The sequence below is a fragment of the Narcine bancroftii genome, chromosome 8 (assembly GCF_036971445.1).
Source record: "Narcine bancroftii isolate sNarBan1 chromosome 8, sNarBan1.hap1, whole genome shotgun sequence".
NCBI classification, from domain to species: domain Eukaryota; kingdom Metazoa; phylum Chordata; class Chondrichthyes; order Torpediniformes; family Narcinidae; genus Narcine; species Narcine bancroftii.
Window position 1 is genome coordinate 108,451,331 of NC_091476.1, and position 19,929 is coordinate 108,471,259.

Below are 19,929 nucleotides of genomic sequence, written 5' to 3' on the forward strand. Positions count from 1 at the left end.
CGATTAGGAACCAACCCCAAACCACTTTTCAAACAATTTTTTAAAGGATAAAGTATTTCAGAATATAAATCATTTATGATCTAATTGCACAATGACCTGGGTTCATGCTGCTGTGATACATCTAATGAATACAAACTCAAACGATCAGTCCAGAGTCATGGAAAATCAGCTAACCTATTGCTAGGTTTATAGATCCGCTGTAGCTTTATACATGTTTATGGTTTCAAGTCAATTCTCGTAAATGAGTTCACTGCAGCCACACTAGTGGCAAGAGCTGACAAAGCAGAATCCCACATTTCTCATGTTAATTTATCACTGTCTTGCCTCGTGCACCCATTCCACTGAAGGAATCATGGGCATTTATTACCTTGCTTCTCTTGTGCAACAGAGAAAAACTCTTAGTTTTTATAGAGGCTGTCAAGACTTCATGATACCCAGCAATAAATTACTTTTAAATGGAAATTCAATGTTTTTGGTCATCCTCCATTTTGTATAGATTTTTTATATGAGATGAAAAAATGTCCAGATGAACGCGGGTGACCATCTTTTTGTTGAAAGAGCAGCTAATTTGTGCAAAACAGTAATTCAGTAATAGCAAGGAAGCTCCACCCAGGTCGGGGAGAAGTGTTTAAAACAAAGAGTGCTTTGTGGGTCTCAGCATGCCAGCAGTGGACCAATCAAGTTGCAGAGCGAAGAAGGTACACAGGAGCAGGAGCAAATAAAAGTAAAGCAGGCACACAGCTAAGCGGCCATTGTGAGAGTGGCCAGTGTGTGAGTGGCTCAGTGTAGGAGTGGGACTTTGAGGCTTTGACTTGAGAAGCTTCGGTGAGCAGAGGATAAGCTTCTTTCAGATAAGGTCAGGTAAGATCTTTGCATATTGACTCGAACAAGTAATGGAGATGTTAACTAGGGCAGTGAAACACTCTGAATGCAGGATGTGGGAAATCTGGGACACTATGATTGCAAGAGGTGCATCCAGCTGCAGCTCCTGGGAGACCGAGTTAGGGAACTGGAGCTGGAGCTAGGTGAACTCCAGATCATTCGGGAGGCAGAGGGGGTGATATACAGTGAGAAAGTCACCCTCAAAAGTCAGGAGATAGGTAGCTAGGTGATTGTTTGGAGAGGGCAGGAGAATAGATAGGGAGCACAGAGCACACCTGAGGCTGCTCCCCTCAATAGTAAGTATACCATTTTGGATACTGTTGATGATCTACCAGGGACAAGTCATTAGTGTCACATCTCTGTCACAGAGACTAGCCCTTCATCTCAGAAGTAAAGGGGAGGAGAAGAGGAAAGTTATGGTGATTGGAGATTCGCTGGTTAGGGGCACAGATGGGAGGTTCTGTGAATGAGATCAAGGCTCCCGGATGGTAAATTACCTCCCAGGTGCCACAGCTAGGGATATCTCTGATCGAGTCCAACAACATTCTCAAGCGGAAAGTTGATCAGACAGACGTTATGGTCCCACATTGGTACCAATGACATAGGAGCATGATGAGGTCCTGAAGAGAGAATATAGGGAGTTAGGAAAGATGCTGAAAAGCAGGACATCGAGGGTGGTAATCTTGGGATTGCTGCCTGTGCCATGCATCAATGAGGGTAGGAATAGGAAGCTGTGGCAGATGAACGCTTGACTAAAATGTTGGTTCAGCGGGCAGCAGTTCAAATTTGTGGATTATTGGGATCTATTTTGGGGAAGGTCTGACCTGCACCTGAACTAAAGAGGGACAAATATCCTGGTGGGCAGGTTTTCTAGAATTGTTGGGGAGAGTTTAAACTAGTTTGACAAAGGGAATGGAACCAGAATGTGAGTGTAGAGAATAGGGCAAAAGGTGAATAACATGATGCAATGTGTTGTGATCACAGGGCAGGAAATGAAGCATAATTGTAATCAGTTGGAGGGTTTGAAATGTGTCTATTTCAAACAAGGGGTATTAGGAATAAAGGAGATGAAATTAGAGCATGGATCACTCTGTGGAATTATGATGTTGCAGAGACTTGGCTGGTGGAAAGACAGGATTGGCTTATGCAGGGTCTGGGGTTTAGGTGTTTTAAAAGGAATAGGATGGGAGGTAAGAGAGGAGGGTCAGTTGCATTACTGGTCAGAGATGGTACCTGTATTACAGTTCATACAAGGAGGATGCGGTAGAGGGACTGTCTACTGAGTCGAAATGGGTGGAAAGTCAGAAATAGGAAGGGAGCAATCGTTGTCCTTATAGGCCCCAAATAGCCCTGGGGACTTTGAGGAACACATAAATAGGCAGCTTTGTGACTTCTTCCCTGCTGCCACCAGATTCCTGAATAATTAATGAACCAAAGACATTGGCTTTCTTTGACTTTTCGTGCACTATTTTTATTTATTTTTTGTAAGGTGGTTTTTATGAATGTTTGCTCTGTGATACTGCTGCAAAGAAATGAACTTGGTCATGACAATAGATTCTGATTCTGATTGAATGGCACCTTCTAAATGCAAGAGGGTAAGATAGGGCAGAATTTGTCAGGTGTGTTCAAGAAGGATTTTCAATACAACATGTGGTTGTTGTTATGGGAGACTTCAATTTTCACAACTATCCTAACCGAAGGCTCAAAAGCTTCTACAGGTGTACCGTGGAGAGAATTTTGGTGGTTGTATCACTGACTAGTACAGAGGTGCCAACGCTCAGGATAAGAAAAAAGTCCAGAGGATTGTTAACTCGGCCTATGACATCATGGGCACTAGACTTAACTCCATCGAGGACATCTACAAGAGGTGGTGTCTTAAGAAAGGAACCTCTTTCCTCAAGGACCCTCCCACACTGGCCATGCCCTCTTCACTCTGTCACCACTGGGAAAAAAGTTAATGAGCCTAAAGACTCAACGGCACAAGGACAGCTTCTTCCCTGCTGCCACCAGATTCCTGAATAATCAATGAACCAAAGACGTTGGCTTTCTTTGACTTTTCATGCACTATTTTTATTTATTTTTTGTAAGATGGTTTTTATGAATGTTTGCTCTGTGATACTGCTGCAAAGAAATGAACTTTGTGACTTGGTCATGACAATAGATTCTGATTCTGATTGAATGGCACCTTCTAAATGCAAGAGGGTAAGATAGGGCAGAATTGGTCAGGTGTGTTCAAGAAGGATTTTTAATACAACATGTGGACAACTGTCTGGAGGGGAGGTCATACTGGATCTTGTACTGGGTAATGAACCTGGTCAGGTGGCAGACCTCTCACTGGGGGAGCATTTTGGTGACAGTGACCACAACTCTTTGAACTTTAGCACAGCTACAGACAATGATAAAAGCAGACAAAATGGGAAGTGTTTAATTGGGGAATGGCTAATTATGATGGGATGAGGCAGGAACTAGGGAGAGTAAATTGAATACAGATGTTCATGAGAGAAAGCACAAAGGTAATGTGGAGGATGTTTAGGGACAATTTTCCGGGTTCAGGATAGGTTTGTCAGGGAAAAGATAGTAGGAAAAGCGAACAGTGATTGACAAAACAGGTGAGGCAGCTAGTTTAGGGGAAGAAGAAAGCATACATTAGATTTAGGAAGCAGGAAACAGGAAGGGCTCATGAGGATTATATCATAGCAAGGACGGAACTTAAGGAAGGAGAGAGCTCGAAGGGGAAATGAGGAGGCCTTGATAAGTAGGATTAAGGAAACTATAAGGCGTTCTAAACATATGTGAAGAACAGAAGGATGATAAGAATAAAGTTGGGGCCACTTAAGGATAAAGAAGGCAACATGTGCCTGGAGGTGGAGATGGTTAGGAGGTCCTAAATAAATATTTGCTTCAGTATTCACCAGAGAAAAGGACCTTGATCAGCATGAGGTTGGTATAGAACAGACTTGCGTGCTGGACGATGCTGAGTTTAGGGAGAGGAAGTGTTGGATCGTCTTAAAAAATTTAAATAGATAATTTATGGGGCCGGATGCGATATGCCCCAGGTTGCTGTGGGAAGGGAGGGAAGACAAAGCTGGGGCATTGGCTGTGACCTTTAAGTCCTCCTTGGCCATAGGGGAGGTGCCAGGGGATTGAAGAATGCTAATGTGGTTCCCTTGTTCAAAAAAGTTAATAGGGAGAATCCAGAGAATTACAGACCAGTGAGTCTTACGTAACTGGCGTGAAAACTATTGGAGAGGATTCTTAAGAATAGGATTTATGAGCATTTGGATAAGTACAATCTACTAAGCGATAGTCAGCATGGCTTTGTGAAGGGACCGTCATGTCTCACGAGCCTAATTGAGTTTTTGAAGAGGTAGCATAAGAAGTTGATGATGGTAGGGCAGTACATGTGGTTTATATGGATTTTAGTAAGGCACTTGACAAGGTCCCCCATGAGAAACTTGTTTAGAAAGTCATGAGACATGATCCATGGAACCTTGGCTGTGTGGATTGGCTTACATGTAGAAAGCAGAAGTAGTAGTGGACAAAAAGTATTCTACCTGGAGGTCAATGACTAGTGGAGTTCTGCAGGGATCTGTTCTAGGACCCCTGCTCTTTGTAATTATTATAAATGACCTAGATGAAGAAGAGGAAAGATGGATTAGTAATTTTGTGAATAATACGAAGGTTGGGGGACGTTATGGATAATATTGAAGGTTGTTGTAGGTTACAAAAGGATAAAAACAGGATGCAGAGTTGGCTCTGTTAACCTTGCCTCATAAGACTTCTTTTCCAATCCAGGAAACATCTTAATAAAACTCCTCTGCACTCTCTTTATAGCTTCCACATCCTTCCTGTACTGAGGTGACCAGAATTGAACACAATTCTCTAAATGAGGTCTCACCAAAGATTTGTAGAGTTGCAATATGACCTCTTAACTAATGAACTCTATCTGCCAATTTGGAAAATTGGCAGATGGAGTTCAATCTTGATAAGTGTGGCGTGATGCTTTTTGGAAGGTCAAATCAAAAGGCTGAGTGCAGGGTTAATGGTCAGATTCTTTACAGAGTGGAGGAACAGAGGAACCTTGGGGTCCAAATCCATATCTCTCTCAAGGTTGCCACACAAGTTGATAGGATAGTCAAGAAGTCAGATGGGATGCTGGGATTCATTAATAGGGTATCGAGTTTATTAGTCGAGAGATCATGTTGCAACGCTACAAATCTCTGGTGCAACTTCATTTAGAGTATTGTATTCAATTCTTATCAGCTCATTATGTGGAAGCTATGGAGAAAATGCCAAGGAGTTTTACTAAGATGTTGCCTGGATTGGAAACTAAGTTTTATTAGGCAAGGTTAACAGAGCTGGAACTTTTCTCTTTGGAGCAAAGAAGGATGAGAAGAAACAATAGAGGTCTACAAGATTCTGAGAGGTAATGATAAAGTGGACGGCCAGTGCCTTTATCCCACGGCAGGAATAGCAAATACCAGAGGACATGAATACAAAGTGAAGGGTGGAAAGTTTAGGGGACACACCAGGGGTAAGTTTTTTACAGAGAGTTGTGGGTGCCTGAATGCATTGCCAGGGATGATAGTGGAGGCTGAAACACTAGAGGCATATGGATGAAAGAAAAATAGAGGGTTACGAAGCAGGAAGGGTTTTATTTTTTTTTAAGGAATATATTGGTTGGCACAATATTGAGGCCAAAGGGCCTGGACTGGGCTGTAATGTTCTAATAATCCAGTGGTATTATTAATGTTGATTTAGGAATTATCACTGGCCAGGAGACTAAGGGCAACACACTCACTCTTTCTTCACAGAGTTCTCTAGAATCTTTTACATTGCCCTGAGAGGTTGGATAGGTTTAATATCTTTTCTAAAAGAATGATTGAATTCAATGGTAGCTTTGGCTGAGTAAATTTCACATACATTTCCTGAAGATAAGCTGGTGAATCTCAGAAGAAGCACCAATGCCCGTGCTGACTCTTTGAAAGTTACATCCAGCCAGCCACAAATCCTACGTTCTTTCCTCATTCAATTTGTTCCCTTTTCAAACTTATCTCAAGCCTCCATCTGAAAATCCATGAACTTTTCATGCAAAATAGATAAGGAAGAAAATGCAAATCTTATTGCTATTCTGGAAATGCCAAGTTATGAACGTTAATTCCTGAACTCTGCCGCTACAATGAATATGATGGATTAGATTCTGTAGGGGCTGAAGGCATCATTGAATAATCATTGATTACTTGCAAACAACACTTATATTTTCAAACACCAAATCAATAGCTAATTCTTTCTACATCCTAACACTGGGAATCGTGAAGCTTTCACTGGCCCTTGATTCAGTGACTAGCACTGCAACTTTTAAGTCATCTCTCTAATCACATTTTCTTCAGCACACTGAGTCCTTCTTGCATGCTGACAGAGAAATTTCAGAACCTCAGGCCACAACTTCCACTCTGGACTAAGTATAAAATCCAAGCTAAGGCTTCTAATCCTTTTGAATGAGCTATTAGCTGAGCTGCTGTCTGCCTTCAAGGATGGATTACTTAAAAAGACCGACAAAGTTCTTCTTCACAAACATCTTAAAATACTCTACAGGCAATGAACTGTTTTTCAAAAATAGTGACATTTGCATTACAGGCAGCTAATTTGGGCAAAGCATCAAATTATAAAGTGCAATATGAAAATTAGCAGATCATGTACTCTCGGTTGTGGGATAAACATTGGCCAGGAGATTTTTTTTGCTCTCCTTTAACTAAAGACCTGGAATTGTACACATCCACCTGAGAGGGCAGACAACTCAGTTCTTCATCGTCGAACAGTGCTGTTCTTTCTTTGGCTTGGCTTCGCGGACGAAGATTTATGGAGGGGTATGTCCACGTCTGCTGCAGGCTCGTTGGTGACTGACAAGTCCGATGTGGGACAGGCAGGCACGGTTGCTGCGGTTGCAAGGGAACAGTGCTGAAATTTGCATCTTCCAATTCAGAGGCAAGAGTGCCATCTACTGAGCCACAGCTGAAATGATGAGGGAAGACATGAGACACCATAAGTAACAGCAACTGAGTCGTTCCAAACTGGCTGCACTCACGAGCCTTGATGGTGGTGATGCAGGGCAGCGAGAGAGAACAACTCTTCCTCATTCTCTTTAGTAATGAGTAAGAACTGTTAAAATAGATTCATATTATTCAGGCAAATATTGCCTGTTTATATTATTATAATTTATTTACAAAAATATTAAAAATACAAATTTATTTAAAATACTTTTATGATTGAAATTAATTAAAAATGTTCAGATTAAATCATAAAACACTGACCTATGCTTATCTTTTCAATCCATGCCAGTGGCACTATCCAAATGAACTCGGCTGTGTTTTATGTACTAGCTGGGGCTGGTTTAATGCTAAGACCCTGCACGTGAAGGGATCCAGCTCCTCAGTTCAGCACCTGTGAACACAGCGGAGGAGTGTTGGGTCACATACACAGCTATCTGATCTTTCCACAATTTTTTCCTTCATGCCCTTGTTACAATACAGGATAGTGGCAGTCAGGAGGAAACTGACTGACTGGAGTCAACAGTGCCACTAATGTGGAAGCTCAGGTTATTCAGCAGGGCTAGGACTGGTCAAGCAGCTCCAGAATACTCACCAGGATAAAGAAGTGAGACGCATGACAGATGCTGAAAATCTTCAGAATCGCATTGAAGGTAAAATTGCTTTTGTGCAACCAGAACTTAGTTCCAGATTACAGTAATGAAAATTATGCAAATAAAGCACACTTTTGGATGATTTACAAGTGTGAAGAATATTCACTATGTTAATGAATTTCAGTTTTGCTTTATATATTGAGGCATTAACAATAAAAAGCTTCTGATCATTTGGCAAGTAATGAATGACTCATTTTATAAATGGAAGAGCTTTGTTATTATGCTAAACGAATGATTAGAGAACAGATTTTATATAACAGAAGGATGAAGAGGCAAAAATAAACAGAGTGATAAATGCATATGCTAATATACCTTCTTATTTTTGGTGATACAGTTTCAAAAAACATGTTTCTTCTTCATCCATATTATCATCAGGTGTAATCATAATGGGGCAAAAAGCTTACTGCACTTCAATAGGATCTGCCTGTTCATTGTTGCATTCTGATTACCTTGTGCTCACTATAGAGACTGCAATAAGAAATGAAGAAGATGTGATGCAAAAACACTTTTTCCCTTCCTGCTGGTGCTCCCAATCAACTTTGGCCAAGCCCACTCTTCTATTATGGGGCAGTTAGTGGAGCAGTCAGCACAACGCTGTTACAGCACCAGTGACCCAGGTTCGAATCCGGTGCTGTCTGTAAGGAGTTTGTACGTTCTCCCCATGTCTGCGTGGATTTCCTCCAGGTGTTCCTGTTTCCTCCCAACTTTCAAAAACGAAGCAGGGTTGTAGGTTAATTGGTGCAATTGGGGCAGTACGGCTCGAGGGCCTGGTACTGTGCAGCATGTCTAAACAAAAAAAAATTATTCAAGTCAGCCCTCCCCCAATTTATGACCATAGTTCGAGGTCCAACCTTTTCCTTTTCCATAAGCTTACCAAATTGTGATCTGTCTTGGTAAAAGATCAAGAGGGCATCATACCTTTACCCTATCAGAGTAAAAAGAATGGGCGAGAAATGCCAGTCTTGACAGCTAAGTCTCTTCTTGAGAATAGATACAATATTGACTGAATTAGGGCCAATTTAAATTATTTAATTTATTATTAGATGTCCTGGTCAAAGATACATTTATCACGTCGCCAAGAATACCAAATCACTAAGGCCATCAGAAGAGAGTAAGAGTGGGGTCGTGAGTCTCCAGACTAGTCAGGATTACAAATATTTTTTCTTGAAGGACTTAATTGAATGATACTAAATTTCTGGTACCCTTGAAGAGTAGTGTGAGCTACCTCAACAACTTATCCCCTGTAGCACTAACTTCTCCTGTGATGAAATGGTTTGAGAGACTAGTCATGGCCAGAATTAACACGTACCTAAGCAAAGATCTGGACCCACTGCAATTTGTCTATCGCCAAAATCGCTCCACAGCAGATGTAATATCGCTGGCTCTCCACTCAGCACTGGATCACCTCAAAAACAGCAATGGCTGCTTTTCATCAAGTACAGCTCAGTCTTCTATACCATCGTTCCTTCAGTGCTGGTCAAGAAGCTATAAACTCACTTTGCAAATGGATCCTTGGAAGACCACAGTCAGTACAAATTGGAAACAATGTCTCCTCCTCACCGATTATAAGCACTCCCAATGATGTGTGCTTAGCCCACTGCTCTACACATTATACACCATGACTGTGTGGCCAGGCACAATTCCAATGCTATCCACAAGTTTGCCAATGACACTACAGTTGTCGGCAGAATCACAAACGGCAATGAGGAAGTGGACAGGAGGGAGATAGATCAGCTTTGTTGTGCTCAACGTTAGCAAAACAAAGGAGATGATTGTGAACTTCAGAAGGAAGTCAGGGGAACACAACCTAGTCCACATCAAGAGATCAAAAGTGGAGATGGTCAAGAACTTCAAATTCATGGGTGTCAATATCTCCAAGGATCTGTCCTGGAGCCTCTATGTTGATGCAACCATGAAGAAAGCTCGCTAGTGGCTATACTTTGTGAGGTGCTTGAGGAGATGCGGTGTGTCACTGAAGAGTCTCATAAACCTCTATAGGTGTACAGTGGAGAGCATTTTGGCAGGTTGCATCACTGCCTGGTATGAAGGCACCAAGTCTCCGGACAACAATAAACTCCAGAGTGTTGTTAACTTGGCCTGCGACATCACAGGCACCAGACTTCACTCCGTCGACGGCATCTACATGAGGTGGTGTCTTCAAAGACCAGCCTCTATCCTCAAAGACCTCCACTACCCAGGCCATGCCCTCTTCACTCTGCCACCATCAGGAAAAACATACAGAAACCTAAAGACGAGCACTCAACGGCACAAGGACAGCTTCTTCCCCGCTGCCATCAGATTCCTGAATAATCAACGAACCAAAGACACTGCCTTACTTTTCGTGCACTTTATTTTATAGTAATGTTGTAAGATGGTTATAATATGAATGTTTACACTATGATGCTGTGACAAAACACTGAATTTCATGTCTTGTTCGTGACTATAAATTCTGATTCTGATTTATTTTTCTGATGACAATCTACTAATAACAGTTTTACAACTTACTTGAGGGAGATCGGAACTTATTTACCCCTATTATCATAGTTCCCAACTGTATCATGCGATGCTGAGTTGGACATGAGCAGAAAATGCGTGAATCCTCCAGTGCCCTACATAACCCATTGTCACTAAATGATCTGACCATTATCTCTTTGGTGTTGCCAGGGTTTTGCTGTGTTCACTTCAACTGCTACATTTCCAAAACTACATCAGTGATGACATGTACAAACCACATCTTTCGATGGAAAGCAACATGAGCCACTTTTGGGGTTGTGGAACGTGCCGTAGAAAATGCATGTCCTTTCTTTTAAATAACTCAAATAAAAACATTGCTCAAGCTAGGATTGTGACAAGTCACATTTTCATCTTCCTGTCGAGGATACTGTGAAGTGATCTGTTCCACCAATACTGGTTCATGATAGAGTTGGACAAAACCCAGCCTTATCTGTACTGCGAATTATGAATCCTTTTGGATGCACAGATAATATGAGCATCCCTCAATGAAATGCACAAAATCTGATCTTCAAAATCTAAATTCGAGTCAAACATTTAGTCAAGCTGCCCTCTCCTGTATCAGATTCCATTATTAGACAAGATCACAATCTCTATTCCACCTCACTTCCTCAGCCTGCACCATCTCTGCATTGCCTCATCACCTTTCTCCCGTCTTCAATCATGCTCCTTTCAAAGACCAACAGCTACTTAATGTCCTGTAAAACACTCCAAAAGGAACACTGGTAAGGCTCCATCCACTAGATGAATACATCATTTTGAGAATAAACTTCAGTCTTCCAAAGTGAAGACATCATATTTGCCTATCTTAATTTTTTTCATCTGGTTGCTAAAAATACCAAAAAATGTAAAGAATAACTATTATAAAATGCCTTTAATATGGAAGAATATCCCAAGACATTGAGCATCATCCGACATTATTTGATTCTAAGCTACATTTGACAATAAAAGCAATTTTTTTAGAAGCATCAATATAGAGGATGGAGAGTAAAGTCACTTTGAGAAGGAATTCCAGTGTTTTTTCTCAATGCATGTTCAACTATAGTCTTTTTAAAATATTTTTGTTTTTTTTTCCCATAAATATACATATAAAAATGTTCCATTTTCAAGATATATATATGCATTACTTTTTCTTTAAAAACATAACAGCCCCTCCTCCCCCCCCCCGACCACCTTCACAGTATAAATCCATACACCATCAGAGCTTACAGCTGGGTTAAAAGGCCTTCATTGGGGAGATCACTTATATTTTTATAATAGTAGCTCCTTTTTAAATTTATTTTTGGGCCCCTATATAATCCAGATATGGTTGCCATATTTTAATAAATACATCATATTTGTTCTTTAGATTGTATGTGATTTTTTTTCCATAGGTATACAATCGTTTATCTCTGTCTTCTATTATGCTATCTGAAGAGGTGAGTTGAATTTCCAAGTAATCGCAATACATTTCATAGCCACAGCTAAAGCTATTTTAACAAATAAAATTTGGAATTTAGTAAGTTTGTTGCTTATTTCGATAAACTTGCCCAAAATATAATGTTCAAGATTGATTGCGAAGGCCATCCCTGTTATCCTTGTTAGCGTTTCAGTAATGTCTTTCCAGAAAGGTCTCACCTTCACACACGACTACATAGTATGTACAAATATTCGTTTCTATTCCACATCTAAAGCACACCTCCAATATTTCTGATTTTGATTTTTGGAGTTTCTGTGGTGTAAGGTATAATTGGTGTAGAAAATTATATTGTACTAATCTGTATTTTGCATTTATAATTGATGTCATGCTATCTTTCCATTATTTCATCTCCTAAATCTGACTCCCATCTGTCTCTTGATATCTATAAACCTGGTTTTTCACTTTCATTTTGGAGAGCAAAGTACATCTTAGATATATATTTAGGTGTGTCCCCCTAGCCAAATCCTTTGTTCCATCTTACTAATTTCAGGTGGGACCAAGTTTGGTCCCATCTTTCTGGAGAAAGCAAAAGAATGCCTCATCAGCTATTCCATACTTATTTCTTAATTATTCAAAAGATACAAGAGATCCTTCCATGTAACAATCATCAACATACCTTACTCTTTTGTTATACCATAGATTCAATATTTTGTTATCCTGGTTCAGAGGCAGGAGTACATTTTTTCATAATGGTGTCCTCAGTGATATATCTGCTTTTATCTTGATACATTCAATTATTTCTTGCCATATTCTAATCGTGCATTAATATAAGATTATTCATTTTTTTGTTATTGACTTAATATTCCACTTATAAATAAATTCCCATTCGAATCCATGAAGGGGGACTGTTTTCTTCAAAGAAAGATGATAAAAATCTTGCTTGAGATGATAGATAATACTTATTAAAAATTAGAAGTCTAAGTCCTCCCAGTTTATAATCTCTTTTCCAGTGCAATTCTTGATACTTCGTTATGTAAAAATTTAAATAAATTTTTTAGTTAGCGTAATAGGCAACGATTGAAAGAAATACTGTAGTCCTGCAATAACCTTCATTTTTATACAATTTACCCTTCCTATTAATATAATTGGCAGATCTTTCCATTTCTGTCAATCTTTTTCTTTTTTTTCTAATAAAGGGATATAATTAAGATTATGTAAATTCTGTAAATTATTATCCATCATTATTCCTAAATATTAATTCCATCCTTCTTCCAATTAAATCTACTACCTTTTTGATATCGTTCATAATCAAAGTTTTATTTTATATCTTGAAATTCTTCCATATTTTTCTAATATTATTTGTAATCTTATCAATGGTCAGCTGGGTCAGAAATATATATTAGCAAATAAACTGATTTTATGTTCTTCCTGTCCAACTGTGAAGTCCTTAATGTATGGATCTCTTATAATCTCTGCCAGGGGTTCAATAGCTAGTATAAATAATGCTAGAGATAGGGGACACCCTGTCTACTTGATTTATTCAATGGAAAAATGGATGACATTTGATTATTAGTTATAATTTTAGCTTGTGGCTTATGACAAAGAGCATTTTATCCAATTTATAAATGTCATTCTTAAACCAAATTTTCTAAGGTTTTATATAAGAAAGACCATTCTTCAACTTTTCCCATATGTGTTATATTAAATAACGTACCTAGACTATTTGAAAAATGTTTTCCTTTAACAAATTCGATCTGATCTGGATGTATTAATTTTGGTAACTATTCACCCAATTTATTGGCTAGAGCCTTTGCTAGAATTTTATAATCTGCATTCAGGAGTGATATTGGCCTGTATGATAAGGTTTTTAATGGGTTGCTACCTTTCTATTGCATTTATCATTCTGGATGACTCCTCTACTTTAACCTGCATGATAACACTTTATGTGCCTGTTCTCCTAGTACATTATATTTTTGTTTAGTTTTTAATTCATTTTTTCCATTCTATATGTTTGTAGTGTGCTATATTGTAACTTTTTGTTCTCTAATTTTCTATGTTTTTCTAGTGTTTCTGATATCTGATATTCTTTTTCCAATTTTGTTATATCCTTCTCTAAACCATCCAAGTCTCTTGCATATTTTCTCTTAAGATTTTTAGTGTAAAAAATAATTGTCTCCTCGGATAAGCTTTAAGCATAGTCCATATTAGAAAACTGTCAGTGGAAGGAAGATTCTTTTCACAAAATATTTCTATCTGTCTCTTAATAAATTCAAAAGAATCCTTAATCTTCAATAGCGTAGCTTTAAGACGCCATCTATACATGCTTTTCCATTACCATAATAGTTAAAGTTAATGGTGAGTGGTCTGATAAAAGTCTTGCCAAGTTCTCTGTTTTTACCACTCTACATTGTCGCTGGGCAGACATTAAAAATAAGTCAATCCTTGTTTGTGAATCATGTACCTCTGAATAGAATGAGTAGTTTCTTTCTAAGGGGTTGGGCCGCCTCAATTAAATTTAAATTCTTCATAAATGACAATGTTGTTTTTGCAGCTTTTGCCTCTGTTACTGTTCTCACTGATTTGTCCAATTTTGGATCTAAACAAAAATTGAAATCTCCTCTAATCAATATATTTTGTCTTCCCCCTGTGGTTTTTAAAAAGATATCCTTCATAAAGCCTTCTGATGAATATCATAATATTCATGAACATCCATGATTCTGCATAATTTTACAGTGTGCCATTACAAATCTTCCAGCTTGATTGATTAAAGTCTCATATTATTATTTGTATATTTTTATTAATTAAAATCACTACGCCTCTTACTTTTGATTCAAATGAAGATAATATTACTTGTCCCACCCAACCTCTTTTTAATTTTGCATGTTCCAATTTGGTAAGATGTGTTTCTTGTAAGAAGACTTTAATTTTTTTAGGTATACCAAGACATGTTTTCTCTTTACTCTCCCGTTAACGCCATTAAGACTAATAAATTTTAATGCTCTATCTATATTCTTCTTTAAAACAATATTTTTAACAGTAAAGTATTTTTGACTCTTTAAATAATAAAGTGAGCCTTCCCCTTTAAGAAAAAACACACAATGTTACTGCCCTGACAGTGACATATATGTAGAACCCCAAAAGCCCGCAGAACCTCTCGAGGAAGAAGAACCCATTCCTTTGGTGCCATCTTTTTTTGCTACTCCTTTTTAGGTACCATTATCCCCTTTAGAAGGGGGTTTCCACCCTGCTACCACTTTTCATTGATTTTTTTTTCCTTTTCCTGAGCTCTCTCTGAGGACTTCTATCCACCTTACTTTTAAACAATAAATACAAGAGAGTTTCGCAAAAATTAAAAAACACTTTTACTTAGTACCATTATAAATATTTTCACAATCTTCTCCCTCCGTAAACTTGATCTTTTTTTATTTATAAATCACAGAAAGTCTTCTACCTCATTTTTGGTCTTAGAAAACTGCTGGTTCCCTTCTGCTACTTCGACCCTCAAAGTCACAGGATATATCACTGAGTATTTCAAGTTTTTAAGCATGTAGATGTCTTTTCACATCTTCATATTCTTTTCTTTGTTTAATCAGGGTCAGGCTAAAGTCTTGAAAAAATAGTGCATTTTCATGATCAGCCTTGGTCAGGCCATTATTCTGCTTAATCATATGCTGCTCCCAGAATTAACTCCTGTTTTCAGTAACTTAAAAGCCTCACCAGAACTAGTCTTGGTGTCTGGTTGCCAGCTCTTCTGGGTCCGAGTGTTCCGTGAGTTCTTTCGATATGTAGTTTTTCTCCAAATTTGTCTTCTCCCAACACTTGTGGGATCCATTTTTGAAAAAAAGTTCACCGGGTCTCTTCCCTCGATTCCTTCCTTTAGTCCAATGATTCAGATATTATTTTATGGACTAAAGTTCTCCATATGGTCAATTTTGTTCAGCAGTCCTTGTTTATCCGACTCCCATTCTTTTGCTTCTTTTCCCAAAGTCTCAAGTTTTTCATGTGTTTCCATAAATTCAAACTCTGCTTGACCCATTCTCTCCATTAGGTCTTCAACCATCTTTCTATTTTGGTCATTTTCTCCGTCACATCTCTCATCATCGTTTCAACACTTATGAATCAGTTACTCTTCCATTTTTTTTCCAGGATGATGCTCAATTCTTGACCTGACTCCCCAGTTTTGCCTGGTTTGCCAGTCCTGTTGTCATCTTTGCACTCCTCCCTTTTGGACTTTTTCCCTATGTTCCTGGATGAATAGGAGCATCTTCAATCTTTATTCTCAGCTGCCTTGGCTTCTTTGTGCTAGTTTTATCCATTTTGGATGAAATGAATCTTGATTTTCAAGGTTTTAACTGTCTATTCAGTACTCTTCATGGAGAGCTCAACCAAAACACACATGTCTAAATCACGGCCCCATGTTCAACTATAGTTGAAAGATCAAAATGGGACATGTACAAGATGGCACACTTGGATGAACATAGAAGTCACAGAGAGTTATTGGGCTAACAAAAGATTACAGGTATAGGGAGTGAGTGAGATGAGGAAAGATTTAGAACATAAAACAGCGCAGCACTTCATCCAACAAGGTTTATGCCGATTCTGAGGCCAATTTTAACCAATCTCATCTGTCTGCTGGAGGTCTACATCCCTCCGTCTCCTGCCTATCCCTGTGCCTGTCTGAATGCCTCTTAAATGCTGCTTTCAGATCTGCTTCCACCACTTTCCCTGGCAGTGTGCATCATGGATCAGTCTATGGGGATTTAAAATAATATCGAAAATCTCCTTTAAACTTGCCCCCATTCACCTTAAAGTAATGCCCGCTAGTATTGAACATCTCCACTCTGGGAAACAGACTCCAATTATGCCTCTTCTAATGTTCTACACCTCATTCAGGTTGCCTCAGCCTCTTGCTTCAGGGAAAACAACCCAAGTTTGTCCAACCTTGTTTGATTTGAAAACAAGCGGATGATGTGAAAATGAATCTGGTGAGGGTTTTCGGGCTGGAGTTTGCCAACGTACCTTTGGGACACGGCCGGATGAACTAAATCACACGCAACCATCAGCAAATGGACAGAAACGGAATATATTACGGGGCAAATAAGCGAGCAGGAAATCAAATTCTCCTGCAGATGGCACTAACCATCTTAACCAAGGATCTTTTTTTGGGGGGGGGGGGGTTGATAATAAAGCGATGTGATCTTTATTCTTTCTACCACGTTGAGGAAAAAGTAAGGGGAGTGCCCTGTCCAAAATAGCAATGGGTGCGCGACCAACCGATATACACAGGCAAAGTTCTCTCCTTGAGATGCGAGCTTCCAAATCAGTGAAGGAAGATTCGATATTTCCCACCACTGAATTTTAATGAAATGGGAAGCCTACAGAGTTGAAGAGCTTTTCCATACCCACTAATTTCCAGGTGATTATGTCAATAATCATGTTCGTTGTCATACACACTGTACAATGTACACAGGAACGGAAAGTCTTCCTTGCTGCCCCCCCCCCCCCCCAACCCTCCAATCAAGTGCAGACCTGCTCCTCCCAAATCTCATCCTATCATAAACAAGGCTCCCAATTCCTCTTTTCAATTGAAAACTGGAATCAAATGTAAACACACATTCGGTTTGGGATCTGCTCCGCCAGAACTCAGTGGGGAGATAGGCAGAGGCCGATTCGCCGTAATTGGAGGCTTTCTAGGTCTATTTTTGGAAGTGGTGCAGGACACGGCCCTGCCACCCCCCCCCCCCCCCCCCACCTGATTTAAACTTAAAGCAACGAGCTCCTCCAAGCGCAGAGCGGGCGAACCAGCCCCGGGCTCGGGTGGGTCCCAATTAGAACTTTGGTCAAAGTTACTGAGATCGGCTGATATTTAAACTCTATCAATCCGTGAGATTTCCTCAAACAGCAAAACACAAATAAAACAAAAATCGATCAAAAAATCGAACCGACAGGCGCCACAATTTCCAAATTCATGCCCATTGAAAAGAATTCCAAATCTTATTCAACATTAAGATGCAAGAGAAGCTGATTCTTAAATGAATCAGTCAATGCAATTGGTATCGAGTTTCCTCCTTACCGATTAGAATCACCACCACTAATCTACTCAGGGAGATTCTCGCTGATTCGTTTCCCACCAGATCCAAAGGCGCTTCTCCAGTGGCCATACCGCGGGACGTGCTAGATGTGCCTGCGGTGGAGATGCGAGAGTGGTGAGTGCAGACTGGAGGATGCGCGTCTCTCTCAACCCTCCCGACGCGGCAAGATGACTTAGCCCAGCTTCCTGAGCCAGCCAACAAGGTGCCCAGATTGAAACTGCGGATGTTCAGTTAGCGCAGAGCTGCGGGCTGAGTGAGAACACAGTGATCCCTGCCCCTCGCTCCCTTCCCTCCACTCTCACGCCCGCCGCTGCTTTAACTGCCCCAGTCTCCGCGTACACTGCGAAACACGGTGCCGGGCGCCTGGTCCAACAACTCCAGGATCCTTCCCTTGTAATTCTGCATTGCAGTCACAAAGCTGCTTTCGTCATCACCCGGAGGGGCCCAGCTAAACAACAACCCTCATGCCAGCGATTTCATATCAACCTGATAAGAAATAACTTTGGACACCGTCCGTGCCTAACTCCCTGCAACATGATGACTTTCTGGCATATTAAAGAGACCGGGGGTGAGGGGTGAGATTTGAATTGAAGTTCTCCAACTTGCCGAACTTTTTCACAACTCGCTGTGATGTGGTACGTGGGGCTGCAGTAAGGAGTGGGGAACCCGGGCAACCCCCCCCCCCCCACGCCACTCCTTTTAACTTTTGTCTCTCCTTTCAGTCTGATCAAGCGCAGCGATAACGGCACCCAGGTCATGTTGCTTCATAAGGTGTTGATCTTCTCTTTCTGACCACTCAGGGAGTCTATTTAAAGAGAGATTGGCGTGCGGTTGGAGCGAATTTTTCAACTGTCTTGGTGGGGCAACGTTCTTTGAGAAAGTAGGAGAAAATTCGAAGGTGCGCCACGTTTCTCTGAGTTCACCAGTACTGCGGTATAGATTTGGGCACAAGGTTGAATTCAGCCGCTTTCCAAGGGTCACTTCAGGCAGACCCTTGTAGGGACATCGGTATGTGTTTCACTCAGTGTGAAGGGCAGTTATGAAGCACCTTTTCGCTGCATCAACGTCAAGATCAAGTTTATAGTCATCATGGGAGATGCAGTGACAGGTACTTTGAGAGGAAGACCAGTAGATATCTTATATGAAGTATAACAAGTAAGACACGGTACAAGGTGCTGTGTTCTTGAGAGAGAGAGATCAGTTGGTGCGGGCAAAGGCAGCAATATAATTTTACCATTTTGGGGTTTATTTAGGAGTCTGATAGCAGAAAAGAAACAACCCTTGAATCAGGTGGTGAATTTTCTTCCTTTTAAAAAATATTTTCTTTAATATAAAGCCACTAGGAAACATGTAACAAAAATTCAAACTTAATCGAGATACATGTGGTGTTTTATAAAAACAGAAAATTTAAAAAAAACCAAAAGAAAGTAAAACCACCTAAAATCCTCCAACCCCCTACAAACTAAAAAAAAAGAAAAAGAGGAACAAAAAAAAACCACAAAGGAGTACCTCACATAAATATTCATGGAGAGATATAAGAGAAAGGGTTTGATCAAGATTCATTTAAATTTTAATACCAACAGTTTGTAAATATGGATTTCATATTTTACAAAATGCATGATATTTATCTCTTAAATTATAAGTAATTTTCTCCAGTGGAATACAACTCCAAACTTCTGCATGCCATCTATCCATTCCCAGATCAGCATCCGACTTCCAAGTTATAGCAATACATTTTCTAGCAATTGCCAAGGCAATTAGAATAAATGTTACTTAATACATATTCAATTTTAATGTAGGTTTAATTCCTCTAACATCTCCTAGATCCTGTGGGAATCTTACTCCCGTTATTCGTTCTAAAAAATTACAAAATCAAGCCAAAAAGGTTTAATTGCGGAAAACTGATGAATTTTCTTCCTGACAGGAAGGGGTTGAAGAGAATTTATCTGGGCTGGGTTGACTGCATTTCTGAGACAACAAGAGTTACCCATGGAGGGGAGGGAGTTTTGTGTCATGAGTAACCCCCTGTAGTAGTCTTGGGTGGAGCTGTTCCCATCTGACACTGAAGCACCCTGAAGTTGGTGCCATGCCAAATTTCCGCAAGTTTCTGAGGGAGCAGAGGCATTGGCCACTGAGAAGACTATTCCCTTCTCGTCAAGCTTTACTAAAGTCCACAAAATGATAATTAATTACAGCATTTGGGGAAGGAGCCCATAGAATCTACTTTGGTGTTGGAATAAATCATAGATGGAGACAGGGTTCTGATAATGGTTTATTTTGGACCTGACAACAGTGTAGATGCATCTCTCGACAATACTAGGAAAGTATGGAGAGCTAGTTGACAG

At 39.9% G+C, this 19,929-nt stretch overlaps 1 protein-coding gene across 1 annotated transcript in view; it reads right to left on the reverse strand.

The window, feature by feature from the left end:
• The window catches only part of LOC138741157 (sodium channel subunit beta-4-like), a 33,780-nt gene extending 15,772 nt beyond the window's left edge, over positions 1–18,008 (reverse strand). Inside the window, exon 1 of the mRNA XM_069894796.1 lies at positions 17,566–18,008. Coding sequence (XP_069750897.1) covers positions 17,566–17,653 — 88 coding nt within the window. The 5' untranslated portion in view covers positions 17,654–18,008. The remainder of the gene's footprint in view (positions 1–17,565) is intronic.
• Positions 18,009–19,929: the final 1,921 nt, after the last annotated feature.